Source organism: Pan troglodytes, chromosome 23, assembly GCF_028858775.2.
Source record: "Pan troglodytes isolate AG18354 chromosome 23, NHGRI_mPanTro3-v2.0_pri, whole genome shotgun sequence".
Classification (NCBI taxonomy): Eukaryota; Metazoa; Chordata; class Mammalia; order Primates; family Hominidae; genus Pan; species Pan troglodytes.
Window position 1 is genome coordinate 40,303,945 of NC_086016.1, and position 12,574 is coordinate 40,316,518.

General features: G+C 53.6%; 1 protein-coding gene across 19 annotated transcripts in view; it reads right to left on the reverse strand.

The window, feature by feature from the left end:
* Positions 1-12,574, reverse strand: part of CSNK1E (casein kinase 1 epsilon) — a 34,503-nt gene that overhangs the window by 12,869 nt on the left and 9,060 nt on the right. For 15 of the 19 annotated variants that reach the window (XR_010155965.1, XM_063807701.1, XM_054675748.2 and 12 more), the window contains exons 3-7: positions 7,324-7,434; positions 7,051-7,199; positions 4,914-5,142; positions 4,085-4,255; positions 2,976-3,124 (exon numbers count right to left, since the gene is read on the reverse strand). Coding sequence is in view for 18 of the 19 variants with exons in the window: in XM_063807701.1 (XP_063663771.1) it covers positions 2,976-3,124; positions 4,085-4,255; positions 4,914-5,142; positions 7,051-7,199; positions 7,324-7,434 (809 nt within the window). In the remaining variant the exon portion in view is untranslated. Of the gene's footprint in view, positions 1-395; positions 2,189-2,283; positions 2,394-2,975; positions 3,125-4,084; positions 4,256-4,913; positions 5,143-7,050; positions 7,200-7,323; positions 7,607-12,574 lie in introns of those variants that run through there. The other 4 variants (XM_009438398.5, XM_063807705.1, XM_054675749.2 and 1 more) reach the window with 4 other exon arrangements.

The window sequence follows — 12,574 nt, forward strand, 5'->3', positions numbered from 1 at the left end:
TCAGGCAGGCCTGGGACCACCGGGGCTCTAACTCCTGACCTCCGGTCCTCACCCTGGGCTCCCACTCGGTTGCAGGCTGGCCAACAGTGACTCAGCCAGAGCCACAGCAAAGCCTGGGGAGGAACACGAGCTGTGGCACCTCCGTGCCGAACCTTCTGCGGGCAGAGTCACATCAACCCTGCGAGGCAGGTCAATCTCATTTCCATGCTTGGGATACAGAGGCTGAGTGACTCGCTCCAAGGTGTGGAGCCCTGCAGCCAGCAGCCAAGCAGAGGGCTGGAGCCCCTGCCCTTTGTGAGCCCAGCAGGCTCAGGCCATTGCCAGCCCGGAGGCAAGAAGTGGGCGACTCTCCATGGTCCCATCCAACCCATAGGACGCAAGAAACACACAGCAGGGAGCTCTCTTGGCCTTTATTGCCCATAGAAAACATAAAAGGTCAGCAAAGTCACACGAGCATCCACCCGTCATCATATGGACCTCTGTCCTTGGCTGTGTTGAATTCCTTCCCGGCCGGCTGACTGGACCTTGGAACACAGTGGCTGTATGTGCTGAGAGTGGCTTCCAGGCTCCAGGGATCCACAGATCCCAGCACCCCGGTGCAGCCAACAACACAGGGTGTCCTGTCTACTGTTGGGTAGCATGGGAAGGGCCTGGCCTCAGGGTGAAGGTTCCCATTGCATGTTTTCCAGGTGCTTCTGCCAGGGGACTGCTGGAGGTGGTTCAGCTCACTACAGTGGCCGTGGCAATGAGTCAGAGATTGGCAAAGGATAAGGCTGTGGGTGCCTCTGCCCAGCTTCTAACTCCAGAGCCTGCCTCAAGAGGGACTCCAGGAAGGCGGTCAGACCAGCAGCAGTGGGTGGAGAGGTGCTCCTGGCCTGGTTGGAAAAGAGATCTTGCTGGCTAGACAGTCTTGTGAGACTCCATAAGGGAGGAACCTAGAGCAGTGATGTCCACAGAACGTTCTGGATGAAGGAAATGGTCCCATCTGCCTTGCCGGATGTGGTGGCCACTGGAGGGCAGTGGCATGATCTCAGCTCACTCCAATCTCTGCCTCCTGGGTTCAAGCGATTCTCCTGCCTCAGCCTCCCAAGCAGCTGGGATTACAGGAACACACCACCATGCCCAGCTAATTTTTGTGTTTTTAGTAGAAATGGGTTTCACCATGTTGGGCCAGGCTGGTCTTAAACTCCTGACCTCAAGTGATCCGCCCTCTATGGCCTCCCAAAGTGCTGGGATTACAGGCATGAGCCACCAGGCCTGGCCGACATTTCCAGTCTTGATTAATTTTAATTCATTAAAAATGTGTCGCATGTGGCCAATGGCTACCATCTTGGACAGTGTCCGTCTAGAGAATACAAAATCCATTCTTGCAGTTGTGCTGAGCTGGAGGGCCAAGCCCATCACGAACCAGACTTGGGAGTGACTATCTCGATAAGAAAGTGCCCAGTGCCCAATGCCCTGTGGTGGAAAGAGCTGGTCCCAGATGCCCAAGGCCATGGGCCCCATTTGGAGCCAGAAGGTCTAGGGTGAAGTCAGAGAAGACATCCCCTGCCCATATCCCATTTCCAGCCTTGCTGAAAAGGGCAACAGAGGCCTCTCCCTGAGGTCCCTAGCCTGCGAGACCCCCATTCTCTGCCTGACCTCTGTGTTACTCCTTAGTGAACAAGAAACCCAGAGAGAAGAGAAGCCCAAGACCAATGTGCCGACCTTGGCTTCCAGGAGAACAGAGCCTCGGTCCTAACCATCTAGCAGGGCGGCTGAGGGCCCTGCCATGAAAGAGGCACACCAGGATGAAGCAAGAGGAGGTGTTTAATGAGTTCAGGTTCAACACAGAGGCCGCCAACGGGGTCTGGCTATGAGTCTGTCCTGGGACCCGTTCCCACCAGGCCCCTTGTGGGCAGTGGCCACCATTCCTCCCTCAGGCTGTCCTGGCCCTCAAGGACCCCATGGCAGGGCCTTTTCCACCATGGCCTCCACTGTGCTGCCATCTCTTGGGAACAGGGGGTCATCCCATCCTCCCAAGAAACACTTCCTCAGGCCTGGCCCCGATGGGCTCAGGCACACCTGGCGACATCAGAAATGGGACCCTGGAGTCCAGACCACAGGCCAGTAGTTTTGGGGGGACAGCTCCTCCACCTCCTCCACCGGCCTATCTGGGGGGCTCTGGGTGCCCAGGGGAGCCGGGCACCTGAAAGGGACAAAAAGCACAGCTGAGGCTCAGCCTCTTGCGCTCACTGGTCAAGTGGCAAATTTTGGAAAAGCCAGACCTCAGAGGATCCTTACCAGTACGTGGGTGAGTACGTGGGCCCAGCACAGGGACAGGGGCGGGGACAGAAAGGTCCCTTCGCTGTCATGGGGCTGTCACGGGGCTGAGCCTGGCTCGAGGAAGCCCCCTTTTCCAGAAGAGATGTGAAACAAGACATACAATTTCACAGATTCCAGAGCTCTGGGTACGGCCGGCCAATGCTGCTCCCCACCCAACCCCACCCCTGGGACTCTTAAAAGAGGGAAACAGAACAACTGCCTAGCCAGACCCAGGGGCCCATGACCAAGAAGCAAGCAAGCACCATGACTGGGTCCAGGCTGGCCCGAGGGGCCACGGTGCAGGTAGCCACCTGGGATGTGCAGAACAGGAGCAGCAGGACGGTGTAGGCAGCAATCAGGGCAGCAGGGGGCGCCGCCAGCACCACCCATGCCCTGCTGCGGGCACCCAGGAGGGACCCCAGGCGAAGCCAGATCCTCCTTGTTCCGACGGGAGACAGCGCCCTGCCTGGGCCCTGCTGCCCATGGTGGCACAAGCTGTCAGCACGGATGAGGCCGGAGGGCTCTGGGACCCCAGTGAGGTCAACCACACTGTCCAGCTCGTACCTCCCGTCTGTCGGGAGCCCCGCCCGCCACCGGCTCACTCTGGCCCTCTGAGTCAGGGCCTTCCCCATCCAGTCCCCCAAGCCCGCCTTGGCCTCCAGGTGACTCACGAATTTCAGCATGTTCCAGTCAAAGACGTAGTCATAGGAGAAGCCCTGCCGGTGGAAGAGGTTGCGGAAGAGCTGACGTAGGTAAGAGTAGTCGGGCTTGTCGTCAAACCGCAGGGAGCGGCAGAAGTTGAGGTATGTTGAGAATTCGGCTGGAGAGTGTTGCAGAGGATAGAGAAGGCCACTGTGAGGCCCACGCTCCCAGACCCCCTGCAGCCAGCACTGTCCTAGCCACCCACTGTCCCTAGATACTTCCAATCTGAGAGAGGCAAGAAAAGGAGGCAACAGAGCCATGGCCTTCCCTACCCTACCGTGATGAAAGCCTAGCCTGCCTGTGAGCAGAGCCTCTGCTGCTTTCAGAGCAAGGGAAGACCTGCGAACAGTGGCCAGGAGCCTCTGCCAGGTAGCCGGATCCAGGAGCCATCCATGCCCACAGCTCTTCCGCTGCCCTCGCCAAGCACCCTGGGGCCCGCAGATCAATCGTTGCCATAAATTCAAAGGACTGCAAGAGCCTGACGGGACCTTCTAACACAACCTAAGCAAGAAGAGGAAAACTTCCAATTCCTCCTCAAAAACACTGGGGAGAGGGCCCTTGGGAGATGAGGCAGGAATGTAGGCTGGGAAGCAACAGGTGTAACAGCCAGGACAGGGAAACCGGGCCTTCTGGCTGTGCCAAGGAGTGGCAAAGAGCCAGGGATTACTGCTCAGGTGCCAAGGGCTGTGGGGCAGCCCAGTGTGGGCTTTGTTGTTGTTGTTTTTGAGATGATGTCTCACTCTGTCACCCAGGCTGGAGTGCAATGGTGCAATCTCGGCTCACTGCAACCTCCGCTTCCCGGGTTCAAGCAATTCTCCTGCCTCAGCCTCCCGAGTAGCTGGGATTACAGGTGGGGCTAATTTTTGTATTTTTAGTAGAGACAGGGTTTCACCATGTTACTCAGGCTGGTCTCGACCTCCTGACCTCATGATCCACCTGCCTTGGCCTCCCAAAGTGCCAGGACTGCAGGCGTGAGCCACCGCGCCTAGCCCCAGCGTGGGCTTTGTATGGCCTCACCTTTCCCTTGGACAGTGCCTCAGGGGCCCCCAGGCATGTCCCCTCCCACTGGGCTACTCACAGGGATAGCCTTTGCAGAGGACCTCGATGGGCGTTGACATCTTCTTCTCGCTGATCCGTTCATACTTCTGGCGCTTGGTGGCTGCTTTGAGCCCCTGCCAGGGCAGGGAGCCCAGGTTGAAGTACATGAGCACGTAGCCCAGGCTCTCCAGGTCATCTCGACGGCTTTGCTCTGCACAGAGAGTCAAAGACTAGGTGAGGGACAGGGGTCCACTCAGGCCCCTAACTCATCCTCTGGGTCATGCTCCTCACAATGCACCAGGACCCTCCTGCCCCCACATCGGATGTTGCTCACTGCACGCATTTTAAACAGGCACTGCTATTATCCTCCTCCTACAGAGAAGAAGCCTGAGGCAGGGCCTTCTCAACTTAATTTGGGCCTAGTTTTTCCAGCTCAGGCACTTAATCATTCAATGACTATGAGAGGGCACCTACTGCCCCCTTGCCTGGCCCACCCCGTGGAGAGGTCACAAGCTTCAGCATCAGACAGGGCCGGGGTCAAGTCCAGCTTTGGCAATAGCTAAGCTGCATGACCTTAAGCAACCCATGTTAAACCTCTGAGCCTGTATCTTCCAGCCTGCACCAACAGGGCAGAGGAGGAAGCAGGGCCAGGGAAGGCGCCCAGCACACATAGCTTGGCTTACAAAGGGGAAGACCCGACTGTGCAAGGACACGGAATAAGCATGAGCTTGGGGGCAGATGGGGTGGGGACTTTCTCCCTAGAAAAGAGCCTGGGGGCCTCCATCAGGGTAGGGGGTGAGAGGGCTCCAGAGAGCTGGGCCCTAGCCAGTGGCCCCGGGTGCACACTGCTCCAGGCCTGGCTCCCTCACCAATGCCCAGGTGCGTGTTGATGGAAGCGTAGCGGGCCGTGCCGGTCAGGTTCTTGTTTTCCCGGTAGGGAATGTGCTGGTGGGTGCGGGCGTCCCGGTACTTCTTGGCCAGGCCGAAGTCGATGATGTAGACCAGGTTGCCCTTCTTCCCCAGCCCCATGAGGAAGTTGTCGGGCTTGACGTCCCGGTGGATGAAGTTCTTGGAGTGGATATACTCGATGCGGCTGATCTGGGGAGGAGGGGGGCCATTTGTTCAACAGAGGGGCCCTTGCCTAGCACTCTGGGCCAGGCAGGGGCTGGGGCCACAGAGGTGGAAAGGCAGAGGGAGAAAGGTCTGCCTTCGACCATGAAGGATAATTAAGGGGCAGGCCAGAGAAGGCCTCCTGGAAAATGTGACATCAGGATGAACTCTAAAGGGGGAGTTCACCAAGTTGGCTGTGAGACAGAGAAAAAGAGTATTGCAGGAAAGCTAATGGGAAGATCCAGAAATGAAGAGTCTGCTAGAAAGGCAACTGGTTCCCCATGGAAGGCTTGCCTGCCCGGCCCCACACTCACAGGACTTAGGGAGCCAGAGAGGCAACAGATATGGGCGAGGGGCAGGCAGGGAACACGGGGGAAGCCTAGACCAGGAAGAGGTGACAGAGGCAGAACACAAAAGACAGGGCTTCCGAAGGATGCCAAACTCAGACAGGCACATGGCCCTCTTTCCTTTGATATTTTTTTTTTGAGATGGAGTCTCGGTCTGTTGCCCAGGCTGGAGTGCAGTGGCAAAATCTCGGCTCACTGCAACCTCTGCCTTCAGGGTTCAAGTGATTTTCCTGCCTCAGCCTCCCGAATAGCTGGGACTACAGGCACGCGCCACCACACCCGGCTAATTTTTTGTATTTTTAGCAGAGATGGTGTTTCACCACGATGGTCAGACTGGTCTCAAACTCCCGATCTCAGGAGATCCGCCTGCCTCGGCCTCCCAAAGTGCTGGGATTACAGACTTGAGCCACCTTTTCAGTCGAGTTTTTAAAACTCAAACTAATATCCATCCACATGCCGTGGCCTCTGGCTCTGGCCCCAGGTTCAGCACAGCTCAACATCTCCTGCACCTTTCTTGAGTTTCACACCATGAGGGGCTCTGGCGACCCTCTGCTCACACACCTTCAGCCTACATCGCAGGGCTTTTGCAGACCAAGATTAAAACCCCTGTACGAGATCTCCACATTCCATTCCAAGTGCAAAATTCTACAGTTTTGTATATTTAAGAAGCTTTCCTCCCTATGCTGATGAAGGGCTTAGTACTCAACAACAGCCTGTTAGAGGGGCCTGTTTTGGCAAGGCGCTGAATGGCCTCTCACCTAATCCCCTCAACAACCAACAAAGGAGAGACTCTCACATGAGGCCACTGAGGCTCAGAGAGGTTCGGCGTTCACCTACGGTCACTGGTCTGGAACAGGACCCAGGTCTGTGTGACCGACCGCAGGCTTTACATTACCCAGGGCAGGCCAGACGTGGTGGATCATGCCTGTGATCCCGTGTAATTCCCATCTTGGGAGGCCAAGATGGGGAGACTGCTCAAGGCCAGGAGTTTGAGACCAGCCTGGTCAACACAGTGAGACCCCCATCTCTATTTCTTACAATTAAATGATATTTTTGAAATAAATAAATAAAACTACCCCCAGGCAGAGTCCCAGGCCCTGACTCGGCAGGTCTGGAGTTGGGCCTGAAATCACATTTTAAATAAACAACTTGGCTGGGCACGGTGGCTCACGCCTGTAATCCCAGCACTTTGAGAGGCTAAGATGGGCGGATCACTTGGTAAAACTCTGTCTCTACTAAAAATACAAATATTAGCCCAGTGTGGTGGCATAGGCCTATAATCCCAGCTACTCATGAGGCTGAGGCAGGAGAATCGCGTGAACCTGGGAGGCGGATGTTGCAACGAGCTGAGATCGCACCACTGCGCTCCAGCCTGGGCGACAGAGTGAGACTCCGCCTCAAAAAATAAATAAACACCTAGAATTCTATAGCCAGTGGACAAGGTCCCCTGGCCCAGGCCCATCCTCTGGCATCCTCTGGGGGCAGGAGGTAGGGCTGGTATCCTGGGCCCACAGGCATCTGGCTGGGGATGGAGGGGATGGGGACTCACCATCTGGTCGGCCAAGAGCAGCACCGTCTTGAGGCTGAATTTGCGGGAACAGAAGTTGAACAGGTCCTCGAGGCTAGGCCCCAGCAGCTCCATGACCATCACGTTGTAGTCACCCTCAGCTCCGCACCACTTGATGGACGGGATCCCCACTGGGGGTCAAGCAGAGGGCCTCTGTCAGGGGTCAGAGGCAGCCAGCCACGCCCGGCCCACCCTGTGCTCATGGCTGCCCACCGCCACCCACCCGGCGCCCGCCGCCGCCCACCCTGCGCTCACCGCCGCCCTGCATCATCTTGTAGAACTTGCTCTCGATGTGCAGCTGGGGGTGCTTTGTCTTCACACACTCCAGCTTGATGGCGACTTCCTCACCAGAGGCGATGTTGGCACCTGCCCGGGGCAGGGAGGCAAGGGACCAGGGTCACCCTCAAAGGCCAGGCAGTCCCAGGCGCCCCACTAAGCATTTCTGAGATCTGGCATGTGCTGGGCCCGGGGCCATCTGCCCTTGAGGAGCTCTTGGGGGAGGCTGGGAAGGGGGCAAAGGAGCCCCGGCAAAGGGTTCCTGAGGGGAAAGAAGGTCAGCGCTGTGAAGGACAGAGGTGACACACAAGGGCTACCCAGGGCCACAGGTTGGGGCGACAAGAAGGCCCGATGTGAGTGGGGCAAGGGTCAGGTATGCAAAAGGCTCACAGACCACCCAAGGGAGGGGGCTGAGTCCTAGAGCAAATTCAGGCAGTGAGGTCTGTTGGGTTGAGATGGTGGCACGTGCAGAAGAGGCCCAATGGGGCTGGGCTGCCGAACACACCAGAACAAGCCAGGACCACCCTGGCCTACAGGATGAGGATGGGACAGCCGCAGCAACCCCTCAGTCAATGCTGATGCCTTCAGAGGCAGCCCTGCACATTCTAATCCAGTGTCTCATTCGATTCTCACCCCCCATTGTAGAGATGAGAAAACAGAGACCCAGCTCAAGGTCACATGACCTGTAAATGGCAGCCTTGAGCATCAACCCTGGCTCTGCTGGCCTCCAGCATAGGTCAGAGGTCCTGCCTGCACCTCCCCGTCTCCCCCAGTCCACTCCTGGCTTCTCAAGGGGCTCTAAGAAAATACCCTCACACACACCAAGGCCCCGCTCTCTGCCTGGGCCCACTGCCCAACTCAAGAAGTCACAAGAAAGACCAAGCCCAAAGTGTACCTTGCCTCAGTTTCCCTGGCTGTATGGGTGGATGAGATGAAGGGCTGGGGCTAGGCTGGGCGACAGGGTGTCTCCTTCCTGGGGCCAGCAGTGAGCCCAGCAGGAGGAGTAGGACAGTGTCGCAACAGCACACAAACAGGCCAGAACAACCCCCAGGGACACAGCCTCAGGAGGAGTTCAAGACAGGAGAAAGGCAGGACCTCACATCAGAGGAAAAGATGAGACTGTTCATTAATAATGTCCCTGAACAACTGGCTGGCCACCTGAGAAAAGACACCATGGCTCACACCACAACCAGGAGAAATCTCAAGTAGAGGAAAAGTTTGTATATAAGAAATAAAGGTGGCGGTGTGAGTTGGCACAGCCCCTGTGCACCTCTTGGGTGAAGCTGAACATAAACAAACGCTCGCCCAAGCAACCCCACTCCTGAGTGTACATCCTTCAGAAACACGTGTGCACCAGGGGGACAGGACAAGGATGGACACAGGAACAAACAGCCCAAGTGCTCAGCAGCAGAAGAACGGGAACAGTGGCGCAGTCACCAGGGAATCCCAGGCGGCGGTGAAGAGGAAAGGATGCCTGCTTCACACAATGACCCTGGTCCCAGGGGTGCACTCCTCACAGCAGCCAGAGGGTGGAAACAACAAACATCTGTCACAGATGCAAGGATGAATGGAATGCAGTGCCTCCATGCGGCGGAATATTATTCAGCAATAAAGAGGAATAAAGTACCGATACACGCTACGACATGAGTGCACCTTGAAAACATTCTACCCGAGGCCAGGCACAGTGGCTCACGCCCGTAATCCCAATACTTTGGGAGGCTGAGGCGGGTGGATCACAAGGTCAGGAGTCCAAGACCAGCCCAGCCAAGGTGGTGAAACCCTGTCTGTACCAAAAATACAAAAATTAGCCGGGCGCAGTGGCAGGCATCTGTAATCCCAGCTACTTGGGAGGCTGAGGCAGGAGAATCACTTGAACCCAGGAGGCGGAGGTTGCAGTGAGCCGAGATTGTGCCATTGCACTCTAGCCTGGGTGACAGAGTGAAACTCCAGCTCAAAAAAAAAAAAAAAAAAGAAGAGTGCAAGCACAGTTCTACTTGTTTCCATATCAAAACAGGCAACAAGACTGGACAATACAGATTTAAACACGAAAGAAAGGAAAAAGATTAAATGTCAGACGTTGGTTCCCAGGGAGGGACACCTTAGGCCATGCAGTATTCTATATGTATTTTTTGCATCCACTCAACGTTTAATAAGAAATAACAATGAAATGTTAGAAGAAGGGAGAATTGCCTTATAGCCTTGGGGTTAGGCAAGGCTTTTATTTTTATCCCTGATTCAAAATCCTAAAGCCATTAAAAAAAAAAAAAAAAAAAAAAAAAAGCTCCTTCCTCTCCAAAAAAGAGAAAAAAGAATCCCTTCTGCATGGCAAAAACACCGGAAATAAAGTCCTAAGAGACATACTCACTTGCAATTCTTATCACAGGCAAAGAGCTAATATGTAATGAGCTCCTACAAATCAGTCAGAAAAAGACTCAGCAGAAAATAGGCCAAAGGATTTGAAACACACACTTCACAGAGAAAGAAATCATTAATAGAAAAGCCTTACTCATAGGGAAAGATGCCCAACCTCCTTGTAAGAGAAATGCAAATTAATATGATCGTGAAAGACCATGTTTCACCTAGGATTGTCAAAAGTCTTACGAGATAACACACCTGTCTGTCGGCAAGACTGTGGGGGCGCTGAGCACTCCTCCCAGGTGGTGGAGGCGTGAACTGCTGAGTCGCCACTGGAGGGGGATTTGACACTACTCAGCCCTGACCAGCAACCCTGCTTCTGGGAGTTTACCTGACATCCTAGCATGGTGCAAAACAAGGCGGGGACAAGGCTGTCGGCTGCAGGCTGTTTGGAACAGCAGAAGCTTGGAAACAACCCAAATGTCCCTCCTGAGGGGGCTGATTAAAGAATAGCCCATCCATAAAACAGAATACAATGGAAAAAGAACGAGGAAGCTCTCTCTGCACACAAGTGGAAAGACCTCCAAGATACAGGAAGTGAAAAAGCAAAGCACAGAACAGTGTATATTCCACACTCTCATTTCATTTTTCTTTAAAAAGGTGGGGAACTAAGTATCTGTGTTTGGCTCTAGCTACATAAAGAAACATTGAACAGAAATATGACTGTACAGGGCTAAGTGGGTCAGGGAGGAAGGGGTGGGGGACGCTTCATTGGATACTGTGTTATAAGTTGCAATTTCTTTCAACACCTTTATTGAGATGTAATTCAGATAACTCTCCAATTGAGTCACTCAAAGTGTGCGACTCACTGTTTTTAGTATATTCACAAGCTTGCGCAGCCATTACCACAATCAATTTTAGAACACAGGACGGGCGCGGTGGCTCACGCCTGTAATCCCAGCACTTTGGGAGGCCGAGGAAGGCGGATCACAAGGTCAAGAGATCAAGACCATCCTGGCCAACATGGTGAAACCCCATCTCCATTAAAAGTACAAAAATTAGCTGGGCGTAGTGGCGCACGCCTGTAATCCCAGCTACTCGGCAGGCTGAGGCAGGAGAATTGCTTGAACCCAGGAGGCAGAGGTTGCAGTGAGCCAAGATTGTGCCACTGCACTCCAGCCTGGCGACAGAGCAAGACTCCATCTCAAAAAAAAAAAAAAAAAAAAAAATTAAAAATTAGAACACAGCATCTTCTTATCAGCTGATACCTTCGTATCAGCATCTGCTGTGGGTTCCGCATCTGCCGATTCAACCATGGATCAAAAATACGTGGGGGGGAAAAATAAAAAATAACAATACAACAATAAGAAATAGGTTGGGTGCAGTGATGCACAACTGTAGTCCTAGCACTTTGGGAGGCTGAGGAGGATTACTCGAGTCCAGCGGTTCGAGACCAGCCTAAGCAACATAGTGAGACCCTATCTCTACAAAAAGTACAAATATTAGCCAGGCGTGGTAGCACGTGCCTGTGGTCCCAGCTACCTGGGAGGCTGAGGCAGGAGGACTGCTTGAGCCTAGTAAGTCAAGGCTGCGGTGAGCTATGATCACACCACCACACTCCAGCCTGGGTGACAGAGCAAGACCATGTCTCAAAAACAAATAGGTAAATAATACAAAAATTAAAAATACAGTACAATAACTATTTACATAGCATTTACATTGTATCAGGTATTATAAGTAATCTAGAGATGATTTAAAGTATATGGAGAAGGCCAGGCGTCAGCATTTTGGGAGGCTGAGGCAGGCGGATCACCAGGCAAGGAGTTCCAGACCAGCCTGACCACCATGATGAAACCCCATCTCTACTAAAAATACAAAAATTAGCCAAGGTGCTCCCATGGGAGCGCCTGTAATCCCAGCTACTCAGGAGGCTGAGGTAGGAGAATCTCTTGAACCTGGGAGGCGGAGATTGCAGTGAGCCGAGATCACACAACTGCACTCCAGCCTGGCGACAGAGCGAGACTCCGTCTCAAAACAAAAAAAAGTATACGGAGGATGCGCGTAGGTTATATACAAATACTACAGCTTTTTATATCAGGAACTTGAGAATCAGAGGATTTTGGTATCTGAGGGGGATCCTGGAACCTATTCCCCACAGGTACCGAAGGTGGAGGGCTATATTTTCTTTTTCTTTTTGAGACAGGGTCTCAATCTGCCACCCAGGCTGGACTGTAGTGGCACTAACACAGCTCACTGCAGCCTCAACCTCTGGGGCGCAAGTGAGCCTCCCACTTCAGCCTCTCGAGTAGCTGGACTACAGGCGCAAGCCACCACACCTGGCTAATTTTTTTATTTTTTGTATACAGGGTTTGCCATCTCTAGGCTGGTCTCCAACTCCTGGGCTCAAGTGATTCACCTGCCTCAGCCTCCCAATATGCAGGAATTACAGGCATGAGCCACTGTGCCTGGCCCAGGAGGGCTGTATTTTCATCACCCTGAAAACATCTGTAGCCTTTAGTGGGGTAAGGTCCTATCTCCTCGCTCCATCCCCTGCCCCCCAACTAATCTACATTCTGTCTCTATGGATTTGTCTTTTCTGGACATTTCACAGAAATAGAATCAAACAGAATCATACAACGTGATTTTTTGTGACTGACTTCTTTCACTTAACACATTTTTGTGTTTTGATTTTTAGTTTTGAGTATTTGGATTTTTAATAAAAGAAAAAGAAAAACAGAATGAATAACTCAATCTAGCCAGCAACAGGAATGAAAGTACTTTGCAAACTGTAAAGAGCTTTTGACACATCAATGCTCGTCACTGGGATCAGCCACACAGGTTTCCAGGGGACAGTGAGGATCCTTAGAGTCCCCTG